Source organism: Loxodonta africana, chromosome 4 (genome assembly GCF_030014295.1).
Source record: "Loxodonta africana isolate mLoxAfr1 chromosome 4, mLoxAfr1.hap2, whole genome shotgun sequence".
NCBI lineage: Eukaryota > Metazoa > Chordata > Mammalia > Proboscidea > Elephantidae > Loxodonta > Loxodonta africana.
Window position 1 is genome coordinate 123944261 of NC_087345.1, and position 16722 is coordinate 123960982.

General features: G+C 40.2%; 1 protein-coding gene across 1 annotated transcript; it reads left to right on the plus strand.

Moving 5' to 3' along the window:
• Positions 1 to 4243: 4243 nt before the first annotated feature.
• On the plus strand, positions 4244 to 14986 carry ART4 (ADP-ribosyltransferase 4 (inactive) (Dombrock blood group)). Its single transcript, XM_003405669.1, has 3 exons — positions 4244 to 4429; positions 7619 to 8327; positions 14895 to 14986. The coding sequence occupies exons 1-3, from the start codon at positions 4244 to 4246 to the stop codon at positions 14984 to 14986; spliced, it is 987 nt and encodes a 328-aa protein (XP_003405717.1).
• The last annotated feature ends 1736 nt before the right edge of the window (positions 14987 to 16722 follow it).

A 16722-nucleotide genomic window follows, 5' to 3' on the forward strand; every position in this document is an offset into this window, starting at 1 on the left:
GAGTCGATTTCAACTCATAGTGTCCCTCTACGACAGAGAAGAACTGCCTCATGGGGTTTCCTAGGCTATAATGGTCACCACGGGAGCAGATCGCCAGGCCGACCTTTGAGTTAGCAGCCTAGCGCTTAACCATTGCACCACCAGGGCCCTTATTAACTAATGTTAAACGATCACATGGGATCAAAAAAGGCAAAAAAAAAAAGATTTTTTTTAATGATGGGAAGCATTGTAACAAAACATTTTTTCCAAAAATGTACATACATACACACTTTCCCTTACCTCAGTTGTTATTGTTAATTCCTTCTGTTTTTTTCTTTCTCCCTTCCCCCCTCCCTCCCTCTCTTTCTACGTCTCCTCTCCCTTCCCCCACCTCTCCTCTTTCTTCCTCCTTTCCCTCCCCTTTGTAGATAATTGAGCTTTATAAAAAGGTTCCTTCTGCCCTCTAGTGGTGATTCTAGAAGCTGCAGTCACGTTGGGAAAACTAGCAAAACTTTTACAGACAATAACGATAAAATGACACATATTCTTTTAACTCTTTTGTTACTACAATTTTTCCACTTATTTTTTTTTTTTTGATGGCGTGTGTTTCCAGTATTGGAATGCATGCTTACTAACTGAGTGTGTTTAAATTTTGGGTTTTGGAATGCAGATTTTGGAGAAATATGATCTGATAATACAAGCCACCAATGAGGCGAGTGGCACTCTAGCACCGCCAGTCTGTGCTAGGACAATATACCAGGGAGAGCCAGATAAGCAATTTATTCAGGTGCCTTTTTGTTAGATTACATGCGGAACGTTTAGTTTTCCAAATATGACTCAGAAAAACCAAAAGAAACCCATCAGCCTTCCCCAACTCTCACACAGAAAAGCCATAATTATTCTTGCGAGTGTATCTCACAGAAATAAAGAGGGTAAAGTCAAAGTTTACAGAACCAATGCATCCAGGAAGCATCACCTACTAGAATGCTAACCTACACAACAATGAGGCTCCAGCTCCTGTCTGTTGAGCTGCTGAGCTTCAAACATTTCAAAAGGCTTAAGGGGAACGTGATCCTTAATTCAATCAAGACCAAATGGGCAACACCTGTCCAAAAGCAGGAAGGGACAGGAAATCTGGACAAATGGACACAGGGTAACCCAGGGTGTAAAGGGAAAGGGGGAAAGTGCTAACACGTTACAGGGATTACAACCACTGTTACAAAACAACTTGTGTATACATTTGTGAACGAAAAACTAATTCGTACCGTTAACTTTCACCTAAATCACAATAAAATAAAATTTAAAAAGGGGACCCACCTTCATGCTAAATGCATTAGACCTGGAATAATGCCTTACCTCTGAGGTCCAGAGGTATAAAAAGTAGCTGGCATACAGCTTATGCCAATGGTAACAAAATTGAGGTTTTCAGAGACAGTAGCCACCGGAAAGTGCCTGTGTGATCACTGACAAGTTACTTACCCTCACTGGGCCTCAGCAACATTATCTGTAAGTAGAGGCTATATCTCCTTCTCATGGTTGTCTTGTGAATTGAGAAAAATATACAAAACAGCCCTGAAACACAGTAGGTACCCTCTCAACAAAGGTAATTATTACTATCCCATTTAATTTTGGCAGCGTTGAGGAAACAGAGGCTCAGCACATCCTAAGTTTTTTGGAGCTAATTCAGCCATCAAGTTGTGAAACTAGACCCGTTATCCAAGTTTTCAGGCTCCAATTCTAGTTCTCTTTACAACACGGCAATATCCCGTACTAACAAGTCTTGTGGAGGAATCTTAAGAATGTAATATGCCTTATAAGGGTATTTTTATATACTGCTGGTGTTTTCCAAGAATAAGACCAAAAAATATACATCCTGTATTATAAGTTTCCTAGGGCTGCAAATAGTAACAAAGGGCCACAAAGTAGGTGGCTTTAAACAACAGCAATGTGTTGTCTCATAGTTCTGGAAGCTAGTAATACAAATGGTGCCAGCCAGGCTGTTTTCTCTCTGATGGCTCTAGGGGAAGACCCCTTCTTGTCTCTCGCAGCTTCTAGTAGCTCCAGGATTTCCTTAGCTGACAGATGCATCTTCACTTGGCCGTTGTCCTCTCCATCTCTCTGTATCTCTTCTCCTATTTTATAGAACATCGCTCAACTGGATTAGGGCCTCATGTTAACTAAACCTATAATATCTCTAAAGATCCTACTTTCAAACAAGGTGACATTCACAAGTACCAGGGGATAAGGACTACAACATAAACTTTTTGGGGACACAATTCAATTCATAAGACAATTCATTTAACCAGTGATCACATTATAGCAAGAAGGGAAATGCAAAAAGATTTTTGTCCAAATGTGTTCACAAATTGTTACTTATAGTACAAAGTTGAAAGCAACCTAAATACATTGACTAATTAAACTTTGATACAAATAATAGTTCAAGCTATTATTTCTAGGTGCCAGATGCTGTTCTAAGAGTTATAAACATACCAATATATTCAATCCTCACACCGCCTTATGAGGTAGGTGCTATTATTATTATCTCCACTTAATATACGACTACCACCACCTACCGCTCTGACAGGGATCACAATAGAGGGTCCCCACAGGGCTGGAGAAAAATGTAGAACAAAATTCTACCTCATAAAAAAAAAAAAAAAGACCAGACTTACTGGTCTGACAGAGGCTGGAGAAACCCCTAGAATATGGCCCCCGGACACCCTTTTAACCTAGTAGTGAAGTCACTCCTGAGGTTCACCCTTTAGCCAAAGATTAGACAGGCCCATAAAACAGAACGAGACTAAATGGACACACCAGCTCAGGGGGCAGGGACATGAAGCCTGGAGGAGACAGGAAAGCTGGTAACTGGGAATGCAGGTTTGAGAACGGAGAGTGCTGATGTGTAACGGGGTTAGCAACCAATGTCACAAAACAATGTGTGTATTGTTTAAAGAGAAGCAATTTGCCCTGTAAATCTTCATCTAAAGTACAATAAAATAAATAAATGTAGACTCTAAACCTCAAAAAATAAATAAATTATATGGATGTTGAATTACTGTACATTTTGTTGTATATATTTTAACTACAGTAAAAAATGTTTCAAAAATTTTATGAAGACACACTTACATTGTAATGTTAAGGGGAAACAATATGCAAAATGACATATTGTATAATTTTAGTTCTGAAATTTTTTTTTATCAACATCTAAATCTAAAGAACAATTTTCTCCAAGTGATGAATTTGTGATATTGCTTGCTCCTTTACACTTTTCTAGATATTTCAAACTTTTGTTCGTGACACAGAATCGCTGTGATATCACAAAAATTAGATGAAAAATATTTTAGAGTGCTGAAAAGCAATGCCAAATTTTCCAAAAACAGGATTTAGTTTTTTTCATAGTTGAAGAATGAATCAGAAAGAGTCAACGGGAAAGATTTGCAAGGAAAACCATTATCCAAGGATTGGAAATAGAGGAAGGAAGTTCAAACTAGAAAGGGAAGTGTCTGTAAGTATTTAACATAATACCTCTGCCGGATTGACTTAGCAGACTGGAGGCTACTTTTGATTTATATAGGTTGTTAGGATTCACGATAGGCTGAAAAAGCATGGATAGAGGACCTGATGTCTTGAGAAGAGAAAATGAGGACGAGCTGTGACCCCAGTGGGTACAGCCTCTGGATTAGAGACTTTCAATGGTGCCTGTGGAAAAGCAGTGGCAAGAGCCTTCTTTGTGATGATAGCCCAAAAGGGTGCGCTGACCCTGGGCAGCCTGTCCTGGCCAGGGCCTAACAGCGGCACCAGATGGGCCTGACTTCGGCCTACCTTGAGGGGCATCGGCCCAGCCTTGCCCACAACAATGACATCACTTGCAGTGGAAGCCTGGGGCTCAAGATAATGTTGCCTGGCCTGAATCAGTTCAGGGCGTGCTTTTTTCCTGCCCTGCCGGGAAAGTAAAGGCTGAGCTGCTAAGCCTGACCCTTCAACAGGCTTTGGAATTCCCCGAACTCAGACCAGATCAGGGATTGTTTTCTGAATTTAGAAGTGAACTTGGGCTTACTTTAGAAAGCCTTATTTGGTGCACTCATGTGGCTGTCTCGCAGAGATTTCAGCTTTGTAAATGATCTGGGACTGATTACTTCTCTAGGAAAAGCTGCTGGCTGTTGGTGGTCCACAGAAGTCTAAACGCAGGTACTAGCAAGGAAAGTTCTGCTGAGACTCCCTCAAAGGAAACCCCAAAAGGAGACCTCTGAGAATTTTCTTCAGGATGAGGCTGCAAGGTCAAAGGAGGAGCGCTTTTAACACAGGCAAATGCTGTGTGGCGACTAGCAGATACAGCAGGATTCTTCTCCCGACTACTGCAGCTCCCGTGAGGAGAATCTGGCTGCTGAGAGGGCAGCTGCTGCTCCCGCTGCTGCTCTCAGGGCTGCAGAAACCCGCCTGGAGTTCTCAGGTAGGCAGAAAGCCAGGAGCTGAACTCTCTAGGAGCAGCCCTTCTAGATGACCCCAACCTTAGGCACGACCACTGGGATATAATTTCATTCCAATTTTAGCAAATAATGCCAGAGAAGGGTGTTGAAAACAATAATTTAAAATACTGGAAGTCTTTCTTTTTTGTAAATTAGGCACTAGGGAAGCTAGCAGATCGTTATTTTCTGATTCTCTCTAAAAATTAAGCAGAACACTCCTTCCGTAGGAAAATTTACACAAAATAAACCAAGTCTATTTGGCTTTGGAGTCCCGGAGATATGCAGTTAATGTGCTCAGCTGCTAATCAAAAGTTTGGAGGTTCGAGTCTACCCAGAGGAGTGTCTCAAAAGAAAGGCCTGTGATCTACTCTGACACACATGGGGTCATCATGAGTTGGAGTTAACTCCACAGCAACTGTTATATGTATCATACATTTTAACTGAAATTACAAAAAGCTTCATAATTTAAAGTTCTATATGATGAAAAATCAGCTGGTATGAAGAGATGAGAGAATACATGTTTAAGATCTAGTAATATACTAACAGAATTTTGGAGTTCGTCATGATAAGATTTGACAGAACCTGATACTGGTTTTGTTTATTTTGTTTCGGCTTTACTAGATTCTATAATAGACCTATTTAAATTCCAATTGTAAAGAGTTACCGGCTAAGATCATTTAAACAACCTTTTATTACACACAGTTATGTTTAAAAAAAAAATGTCAATTCGATTCCAACTCATAGCGATCCTATAGGACCGGGTGGAACTGCCCCATAGGGTTTACAAGGAGCAGCTGGTGGATTCAAACTGCCAACCTTTTGATTAGCATCTGTGGCTTCCTGTAGGTTTTAACCACTGCTGGTATGTTATTTAATTTATTTTGTATCCAATAGAAAGTTATCCATCGCCATCAAGTGGATTCTGACTTATAGCAACCCTATAAAAAAAAAAAAAAAAAACTGCCCGATAGGGTTTCCAAGGGACAGCTGATGGATTTGAACTGCTGGCCTTTTGGTTAGCAGCCGAGCTCTTAACTGCTGTGCCACCAGTTAGCTCTGTAAAAACAGGAATTTATGCTTTCTTGTTCACCTCTACATTCTTAGCACCTAAAACATAACCAGTTGTCATCAAGTCAGTTCCAACTTGTGCTAACCACACGTGTGTCATGTGATCTTTCTCAGGTAGATTGCCAGGGCTTTCATCTGAGGCATCTCTGGATGGATTCATACTACCAAGATTTTGATTAGTAGCTGAGTGCATAACCATTTGTGCTACCCAGGGACTCCTACCTAAAACATTTATTTATTTTAAAAAACATAGGAGGTATTTAATAAATATTTATTGAATGATTACAACAATCTATGCAGTAGTGATTATCGTAATGACATTCTACTCTTGGCTTTTCTGACTAACCACATTCACAGAGGAAAAAGAGCCCAGAAGCACACTAGGGAAAAAACAAAACCAGCCTAAGCATAAAAACGTGTTCCAGGTTACCCATAACTAAATTATCATAAATAACAGTAAAAATACCATGGCATTTTTTTTTTAATTCCTGTTCCAGCATCCTTGAGATTGACTGACTGATAAGAGTCCTCTCTCTTAATCTAACGCTTTCTGAGTACTGTTTTAGAGGCGCCATTTCTCTGCCAAGAAAGAAACATCTTAGATAATTAAAATTTGGTTCTAAATGATACACTGATGATGCTTAGTGATCTTCTATGCAAATTTCTAACTTGGAATTAATATGCACTAGGTCTCAATAAAAGCTCTGGCAACACAGCAGTTAACAGATCGGCTGCTAACAAAAAGGTCAGCAGTTCAAATCCCCCAGCCACTCCTTAGAAATCCAATGGGGCAGTTCTATTCTGTCCTATAAGGTCCTATGAGCTGGAACCAATCTGATGGTAATGGGTTTGGTTTTTGGATTTCTGGGTCTCAATAAGTAATATTTAATTAGCTACCAACTAGAAAGGAATGTCTTTTTCCTACTCCTGGTTTCGAAGAGGAGGAACCCTTCTAGGCACTGTCCTGGCCACTAATCATCTTTACTCACTCTGCTCCCAGGAAGGTGGACATATTGACTTAATTGGTAACTTTGGAAAGAATAACCAGGTATGCTGAGTTTGGCCCTGCTTTTCCTCCCCTGGGAGTGAGCCCGATACAAGGGCAGAGCTCTCTGTTCCTCCATGACAAGAATCTTACCTGAGCAGACCCCAGGCCAGCCCTGCCTATGACTGAGCGGGCATGTCTGCCTCATTCTGAGGGCTGCAGTTGACAAGTCCACTAGCTATCAGACCTAAAGCTGTGTCCTCCAACGTGGCCTTGATCATAAAGATGATATTTTAGTCTTCATAGATACTCCTTTTTTTTTTTCCTCTCTCTCTCTCAACGTTTTCAGAACCTGGGCAGGAAACCAAAAAACAAAAACCAAATCCATTCCTGTCAAGTCGATTCCAACTCATAGCAACCCTATAAGAGAGCTATTATTTATAGGAGGCCCCCTGGGAGAACCCAACACTACTCACATTTAAATATTCTGAAATTTATTTTTTATTCTTAAATAAAGCTCAAAGATTTAATATAAGTTTTAGGCATTCATAAAAGAGATATTCTTTATAACACCCATGAAAGAATATGAAGGGAGAAGAACGTAGAGGAAATAGAAAATATAATTAAACTATAAAATTACTGGAAACCCTGTGGCGTAGTAGTTAAGAGCTTTGGCTGCTAACCAAAAGGCTGGCAGTTCAAATCCACCAGGTGCTCCTTGGAAACTCTGTGAGGCAGTTCTACTCTGTCCTACAGGGGTTGCGATGAGTTGGAATCGACTCGACGGCAACAGGTTTGGTTTTGGTTTTTTTGGTATAATGTTATTGCTTTTTTCCCCCAAAGGACTCATAATGTGGAAAATATTTTGATTTCAGTGATACAAAAAGGATTATTTCTTCCCTGAGGAGATGAATTTTTTCAGTTTCAGTAACATTTATCAAACTGGGTTTGATCTCTACCAGACATCACTGACGCAGGAAGTACTGGAACAACGTAATAATTGTGATTGAAACTTACTCCAGCAAATAAGAAGACTTGGCCTCATAAAGTACAGCATATCTGCTACCACACTCGCCTTCTGATTTGAAAAATTTAAATCTAGGTTTTTCTTTTCTTGTAGGTTGAAAAGAAAATTGACTTTGACCTGGCACCAGATTCCTTTGACGATCAGTACCAGGGCTGCAGCAAACAGGTCATGGAGAAGCTAAGTCAAGGGGATTATTTCACAAAAGAGCTACAAGGCCATGGAAATTACTCCAGGGCCTGGCAAAAAGCTCACATAACCTGGCTGAACCAAGCAAAAGACCTCCCCAAGGACATGACTACTGCACATGCTGTGGCCATTTTGTTTTATACTCTGAACAACAATGTTCGCTCTGACTTCACTAAAGCCATGGCCAGTGCTGGCAGATCTCCACGGCAGTACAAGCATTCATTCCATTTCAAATATCTACACTACTACCTGACCTCAGCAATCCAGCTGCTGAGGAAAGAAATCGACGAGAAGAATGACAACCTGTGTTATGAGGTGTATCATGAGGCAAAGGATACCTACCTTAAAGCCCACCTTAATGCTACCATTCGATTTGGCCAGTTCCTCTCAACCTCCCTCCTAAAGGAAGAGGTGCAGAAATTTGGGAACCAAACAGTATTTACCATATTTACCTGCCTGGGTGCACCTATAGAAGACTTCTCCCTCAAAAAGGAAATCCTGGTCCCACCCTATGAGTTGTTTGAAGTCGTAAATATGAGCTACCACCCAAGAGGAAACTGGTTGCAATTGCAGTCAACTGGGAATCTAAGCACATTTAACTGCCACCTTCTAAAAGGTATGCCTGATCTAAATTGAATCAACTCTTGTCAGGATCACAGACCAGTACTATTGTATTTCTGAAAGTGCTTGGAGGGGTGGGGGAAAAGGCCAAAAACATCGAAATTCACCCTTAGTGATGGCAGAACTGACAGATTAGAGAAAACTCACATTCATTCTTCGTTTCCTTCTCTTCTTTCTCCTCAGCTACTTCTGGGAAAATGTTTTTGCAATGGCACTATGTGTTGGGTCTCTAGACAGAGATAGTAAGCCTCCAGTAAAAAGAGCATTTTTATCTTCTCCCTCAAACTCATCTCTTTGCCATGGTCATCACATGGCTACAGAATACAGAAAGTAAAGTGGGAAGCAAGATTTATTCATTCATTTTACATTTCATTGTCTTCTATGTTCCGGGAACTGTAATAGGAGTTCCTGGGGATACAAAATGAATGAAGCCAAATCACTATCCCAGGAGCATTTTTAGTCTAAGGAGAAATGGAAAACCTAGTGCTGTAGTGGTTAAGTGCTATGGCTGCTAACGAAAAGGCCGGCAGTTCTAATCCACCAGACACTCCTTGGAAACTATGGGGGCAGTTCTACTTTGCCCTGTAGGGTCGTTATGAGTTGGAATTGATTCAAAGACAGTGGGTTTGGTGTTTCTGTTTTAATGAGAAATGGAAACATGAACAAATGTCTATACTCAAAAGTAGTGAGTGCTACACCAGACGTTTAAGCAATGGGTTGTGGCTGCTCAGTGCCGGAAGTTATTCACTCTCTCGGGGAGAAAGTGAGGAAGGCTTCAAAATGGAGAATCATGGGGCTTGAAGTAGGAATGGGGGTTTTCAGTGACAGAAGAAGAAAGTCATTTCCAGCAGAGAATGACATATGCTAAATCATAGGAATTTCATACAGCCTAGCATCTCCTGGGATTCACTGAAATCCTGGGGGGCCGGAGCGTAGGATGTGTGGGATGTAGGGAGAGGATAGGAATAGAAAGACAGTAAGGGACTAATCAAGATTGGGGAGTTGTAATGGAGCTTGAATTCTATGTTAAAGACTTTAAAACTTTTATCCTGTAGGTCATAAGAAGTCATTTATAAGGAGTAAAAACATCAATATTTTAGGAAGAACTCTGATGACATTATGAGAAATGAACTGAAGCAAGAAAAATTAGAGCTATCACAGTACAAAACAATTTTTAAGCACTCTTTTTTAGAAAACCATGTGACCGATCCAATCTTTACCCTTATATGTTGCCACCTACAGTCATTTTACAGAACAGTAGTTCTGTAGCAAATGCTGTTCCCTGTTTGATTCAGAAGGGAGAAGACTCCTTATCTATATATGCGTTCATTCACGTGGTTCACGTGGTTCACTGCAACCCAGAACAGAAGTAAATATCTTTGTCTGTTTTTCTCATTCTTCCCAGAACCCAGCTGCAGGGCCTACCTTTGAAATATTCCTAGCTCTGTATCCACTCTATCATTGTTCCTGCTTATAAAAATGTCATGAGGGCATAACCAAACGAGAGTTCTTGTCCTGTCCTATTAGCCAATTGAAATAAGACAGACACCACACCACCAGTTGCAAGGGAAACAGAAAGTGAAAATTTATTGTTTGCGCAAACAAGGAACAACATGGGGCTTAGCAGCCAAAAGACCATGTATTCGCTGTCTGAGGGGGTTGGGGAGCTTTTTATTTCCAGTGGCGTCTCGGGGTTGAGTTTGGTGCCGGGAACTCTCTGCCCTTTGCCCTCCCATGTCCACATTTGGAGGTCCGGATGTTGAATTATGTCATTGATGTCCAGGGCCAAGGACAGATTGAGAACACAGCTCTTCAGGTCTTGCGCGTGTTCCAAAATCCTGGTTCATGCATGTGCTGGATTCTGGCATCAAATTCAAACTGCGGTTAGGGCCACACCGTGGTCAGGCCAAACCACAATTAGAACCTGTGGCTTGGTGGCCTCCCAGGGTGGGGGGGGAAGCAGGGGATCACGGTGGAGCAGAAGTCTCAGTGGAGGCTTCAGTGGCTGTGTCTGACCTAACTTCATGAGGTGAAAGGAGAATCAAGATCAAGAGCCCGAGACTGATTCTTGCGAGGCAGAAGTCAACCAGGTCTCCTCTCTCTACCATCTTTTCCAACTCTGACACCAACCGTCCCTCCCACATCACTCTCTACCTCTCTACCAGGTTCAATAATTCATTGCAATAGCCACACAGAACTTACAGACAATGCTTAAATGATTATAGGGGGTATTAGGGAATTAACAGTTACAATTCAGCCTCAGGAATACTCAAGGATACAGTTCTTCCATCAGAATGTGGTCACTTGCAATATGAGGTACCATATTTAAAATTTTCCTAGAAATTCACCTATTAGTAGTTTGTGTATACTTGGGAAAAGACCTTGTAAATTGAGGAATAGAAATATCAGTGCCCTTAAAAAGACCAAATCCATTGCCCTCAAGTGGATTCCAATTCCCGACTACCTCATGTGTTACAGCGTAGAACTGCTCCATAGGGTTTTCTTGGCTGTAATCTTTATGGAAGCAGGTCACCAGGTGTTTCTTCTGTGGTGCCACTGGGTGGGTTCAAACCACCAACCTTTAGCTTAGAAGCTGATCACAAACCACTTGCAGAACCCAAGGACCACCAGTGCTCTTAGAAGATGTATTTTCTTTATAAATTAAAGTGAGAAGGGAAGGGACAGCACAAGAGCAGCCAAGAGTGGAAGTGGAGCCTCTTCCCAGCTACCACAGCTATAAGAGTTTCTCTGGGAAAGAGAAGGAGTAAGAGGAACAAGCTTGTCTGCTGCAATGAATGTCTTTCTCTCTATGACCCTGGGCTCTGGCTGAAGGTTGCAGAGAAGGGTGTTCCATCCCCTGGTTCCACCTCACCTACATAAGCCTCAACTACCATTGGTTGTTAGAACAATCACTTTGGTTGAAGAAAAAAATATATATAATCTTGAATACAGTCAATACTCACCTGTCTCTACTGTTTAAAAGAAATGTTTGATTAGCTTCTGAATGCTTTCAACTATCTTACTGCAGTTGTTTTTTTCTCAATGAATAAGTCGTGTCTGAAAACTTCTTTAAGTCATTTTTCTGCTAATTGTTAAAAAATGTTCTACTTGTCCATCATCCTGGAGAAGTATCGAACTGACCCGTACATGAACAATGGGAGGAAAAAGCTGGTTGTCTTCCTTAGGTGGGGGTCCTTCACTGGGAGGGAGTAAAATCAGTGGATTCTGCCCAACTGCTATTGCCTGCTTCTCTTCTCCTCTCTCAATCACCTGGCCCCTACAGCTAACCTCAGCCTAGGGAATTCACAGATGGTGTTCTGGAGTCCTCATGAAACTGAAATCCTCTCATTTAGATTTTATTCACTCAGAGAAGCCACAAGGTATTCTATGTCCCAGAAAGCCCCTGTGAGCTGGATGATTTATGCCTCTTCTCTTGGTCCCTCTTAATCTGACAGATGTTAATACTTGAAAGACAGCATGAAGACATTTAAAATTGACCACCCAGGACTCTGTAATTGCCCCCAATGAAGAGACAGTAGATTAAAGAGCATAACTTCCCCAGTTCTTCAATTTATTTCAAATTGGTTCTGTTAATTTGTAATCAGAGTTCTCAAGTTCAAAGAACTCTCAGGAAATCTGTTGCCTTCAGAGAGTCAAGAGGTCACATTGGGAACATTTAAGAGAGTAAATCTGCAAAGGAAAGGTTTAAGTCATTCTAAACTAACAGCTTGCCCCTCTAATTATTCTTTCACCCTCAACACGACCTGTAGTGGTTACCATAGAAACAGATGTTTTTATGCCCACTGGAAGACTTAAAATATGTTAACAGAATGTTAATTAGTCCTTTGCCCTTAAATGTTGCTTCTTTCAGCAAAATAATCTGTGCCAAAAATCTGTAGACACAAAACCCACACTCTGTTCTGTATCACTGGATTCACAAAGAGGAGGGGTTTACTTGTTAAAATGTTTCACATAATCAGAATTCCTAACCACTTTTTTTCTAGAAAAATATAGTCAATTGTTTTCAGTAAACCTGGTTTTACATATAAACCTTGTCAGTTAGCTACTAAGAGTGAGAGCAAAGACAAGGGCTTAATTTCTCTGTGCCTCCATTTCTTTTTATGTAAAATGCGTATAACTTTTTAAAAGTTATAAGATTCTGGTAAGGATAAAATAAATTAATCCATGTAAAAGCTCCAGAACAGTATCTGACACGTATAAATAAGGACTCAAAACTTATTAGCTACTATTGCTATTACTATTATTAATATTTAATTTATTAACTGTTTCTGTTTTTCTTTTACTTGGGCTTCAATTGTTTATATTGTTGTTGCTGGTTGCCATCGAGTCTACTCCAACTCATGGCAATGCCATATATGCAGGGTAGAACTGCTACATGGGCTTTTAAGCTGTGAGCTTTCAGAAGCAGATAGCCAGGCCTTTCTTCCAAGGCACCTCTGGGCAGATTCAAACCTCCAACCTTTCGGTTAGTAAAAACCAAATCCATTCTGACTAAAAAGTCCCTTCTGACTCATAGTGACCCTACAGGACAGAGTAGAACTGCTCCATAGGATTTCCAAGGAGCAGCTGGCTGGCAGATTCAAACTGCTGACCTTTTTGGTTAGCAGCCGAGCTTTTAGTAGCTGAGTGTCTTAACTGTTTGCACCACTCAGGGACAGTAGCTTTGTAGCCTTGTGTAAGTGACTTAGCATCTGAGGCTGTTTCTTCATTTACAAAATGTAGGTTATGCTTGCCTTGAGTAATATACACTAGCGCTTGATAACCATCCTCTAGAACACAACTGAAAAACTCTGGGAAAGTACTTTGCACGTGAAAGTAGAAGAATAGCTCAATGACACAAATGCGTACTTCATTAACGCTTACTGCTTTTTGATGCCAACTTTTTGCCAGGATGTATCTTACAGGGTTAATACACATTACTTTCTACATTTTGACAGAAAGAGGTTGTAGATAGAATTTGGCTGCAAATACTAGATTAACTAGGTATTGTGTATCAATTTTACCTTCTGCTTTTTTCAAAAGATTAACTATCTCTTTCTGAGCAATCTGATATGATTCACAGATTGAGACTTCATGACTCTATACCCTAAGGCATCAATAACCGAAATTTGGTGATAACACACCAATAAAAATGATACTTGTGTTGCAATTTCCTTTACAAAGTATTCTCACACACATAATCTTTTTAATTTTCACAATCATCCTGTAAGTTGTGTTACTGACCCCACTATATTGATGTGAGAAGCCCTATAGTGCAGTGGTTAAGTGCTCGGCTGCCAAACAAAAGGGAACGCCTCTCCGCAGGAGAACAATGTGGCAGTATGCTTCTATAAACGTTTACAGCTTTGGGAACCCTATTGGGCAGTTCTACTCTGTCCCATAGGGCCACTATGAGTCAGACTTGATGGCAACAGGGTTTTTTGTTTTTTTTTATATACAGATGTGAACTGAGATACAGAAAGGTTAAGTGGTTTGTATAAGATTCATACAGGTTATAAATGGCAAAAATAGGATACTTTCCTTCGTTTTCTGACAAGAAATCCATGACAATTTTCTCTATAGGTTGGTTTTGGGATTGAATGAATGTTACTAAGAACCTACCATTAGTTTTGAACATTTTTGACTATGACTATTTACACTAAAACTCAGTTCACATACTCATAAATACACACACACACACACACACGAATATGCATCTATAACAATAAACCAAACCCGTTACCATCAAGTTGATTCCGATTCATACGGACCCTATGGGACAGAGTAGAAAGGCCCCCTAGGTTTTCAAAAGAGCACCTGATGGATTTGAACTGCCGACTTTTTGGTCAGCAGCCAAACTCTTAAACACTACTATAACAATAGTTATCCTTTTTATGTGCAGGTTAGAAGGGAAAACTTTGGTGTTTTCCCTTCTGACCTACTTTATTACATTATTAAACAATGATGGTCATGATCTACTAAACTAAACTGATGTTACAACCCATTAATGGACCACAACTTTCAATTTGACCCACTATTCAATATTTCAATACTGTAATAGGGTAAAGAAGAAATAAAAATCTTTTAAATGATAGTCTAGTAGAAAAGTGGAGACAAGTAGAAATGTGAGGTATCCTTAATAAAAGATTTTATCAATTGAATTAACTTAATTCACAGATGTTTTTCATTTATTCTCCTAAGTAAAGATATTGTCTGTGTTAAAAAAAAAAAAAAAAAAGTGAGGTAAAAATGATAACAGTCATTAAAAAGGTAGAGGAAAGGTATCAAAAGAAGGAAAAATTACTTTAACCTGAAAGAGTAAAATAAAAATAAGCTATATTTAACATCCTGATGGCTAAGAAGGGGGCTTCAGAGTTGGTTTTTGAAAGATGAGTTTGAATATAATAACCAGGACTCCACAATAATATTTACCCATTGTTTGAGCAAATGTTTTTATCAGGAATTTTCTAAGTTTAATAAGTGAATCGAAGAGAAATGAAGTATTAAAAAATCCCTGCTATCTAAAATACCTCCAACTTTTTTTTTTATACTTTCTTTACAGCTTCCAGCAAGAAGTTCATCCCTGCTCCTTTAGTTATTGCTTCTCTCTCCATTTTGACTAGTGTCATCATCTCTTCCAAAAGCAAAGTGTAGCGGAGTGCAGTGCACCTTTGGGAATCACTGCATGAAAAATCACAGAGGTGTTTGTGTAAGACAATTCTCTTAAATCAGTGATTCCTTAAGTGTGTCCTGGATTAATAGAGGAAGAAGGACATTCGGGAATTGGAAGAGGAAATCAAATACACATCTGGTTGCCTCCATAAACAACTGCCTCCTCTGCCATGAGCCAAGAAGAACTGGATGGTGCCCAGCTACCATTACTGTATATTTTGATCAAAGATTCTATAGAAGAATTCTGGTTGTCTTAGTTATCGAATGCTGCTATAACAGAAATACCACAAGTGGATGGCTTTAACAAACAAATTTATTCTCTTACAGCTAGTTGGCTAAAGGTCTGGATTCAGGGATCCAGCTCCAGGGGAAAGTTTTCTTTCTCTGTAGACCCTGGGGAAAGGTTCTTGTTACCAGTCTTCCCCAGTCAAGGAGCTTCTCAGTGCAGGGACCCCAGGTGCAAAGGACCCACTACTCTCCTGGCTCTTTTTTCTTGGTGGTATGAGGTCCCATGCCTCCCCGCTTGCTTCTCTCTTTTACATCTCAAAAGAGATTGGCTTAAGACACAATAGATTGAGTCTTGTCTCGTTAACATAACTGCCTGCTAACCCCACCTCATTAATATCTTAGAGGTAGGGTTTACAACACATAGGAAAATCACATCAGATGACAAAATGCTGGGCGATCCCACAATACTGGGAATCATGGCCTCGTCAAATTGACACACATTTTGGGTGACATAAAAAAAAATTTTTTTTTTTAATTCAATACATGACACTGATCAAAAGGGGTGAAATGTAAAACAGAATTTCAAATTCTCAGTGGAATCCAGACTTCCTGAAGCCATTCAGATTGGATGAGCCCCCCCAAACTATTTCCCTGAGACAATCTTTAAACTTTAAACCTGAAAAACCAAAACTAACCCTTGAAGTCTTCTTCGAACCAAAAATAGCTGATTTTAATTAGTAAAGTACATCTGTTTTGAGCACTGTGCTCTTTTAAATAATTATCTGTGGGAGATTAAGTTGACAATGGCAACTCAAAAGATTGGATAAGAAGTTTAGGGGGTAGTGAGTTTAAGATAATGGTGGTGGAATAATGTGGAAAAGGATAGTAAGAATGGCGGCGCAACTTGAAGAATGTAACCAGTGTCAACTAAACTGTACATGTAGAAATTATTGAAACTGTATATCTTTGGCTATGTATACTTTTACCAAAGTAAAAATATTTAAAAAAAGGAAATGTGCTCCTAGAACTAGCAGCATCAGGACCTTTTAGGGATTTGTTAGAAATGTTGATTCTAGGACCTGATCCCAAACCTATGGCCTACAAACTCTGGGAGTGAGACCCTGTAATTTGTGTTTTAACAAGCCCTCCAGGTGATCCTGCAGTATGTCAACATTTGAGAACCACTGTGACTTACATAGGACCCCCAGTGGCACAGTGGTTAAAGCGTTCGGCTGCTAACCGAAAGTTTGACGATTTAAACCCACCAGCCGCTCCTCGGGAGAAAGATGTGGCAGTCTGTTTCCGTGAAGATTTACAGCCTTGGAAACCCTATGGGACAGTTCTCCATCCTGTAGGGTCGCTAGGAGTCAGAATCAACTCCACGGTAGTGGGTTCCGGTTTTTTTTTTGTGGCGGGGCGGGGGTGGGGGGCGGGGGATGATTTACATGATTGCGGCCCTTTAGGGAGTAACCAGTTTTTTAAAAAGATAA

Bases quoted from the DNA above. Each gene is read 5' to 3' on its own strand.
- ART4 (XM_003405669.1), top strand. From the start codon at position 4,244: ATGAGGCTGCAAGGTCAAAGGAGGAGCGCTTTTAACACAGGCAAATGC. The intron at 4,430-7,618 runs GTAGGCAGAAAG...CTTTTCTTGTAG, and splicing joins AACCCGCCTGGAGTTCTCAG to GTTGAAAAGAAAATTGACTT. The intron at 8,328-14,894 runs GTATGCCTGATC...CTTTCTTTACAG, and splicing joins TAACTGCCACCTTCTAAAAG to CTTCCAGCAAGAAGTTCATC.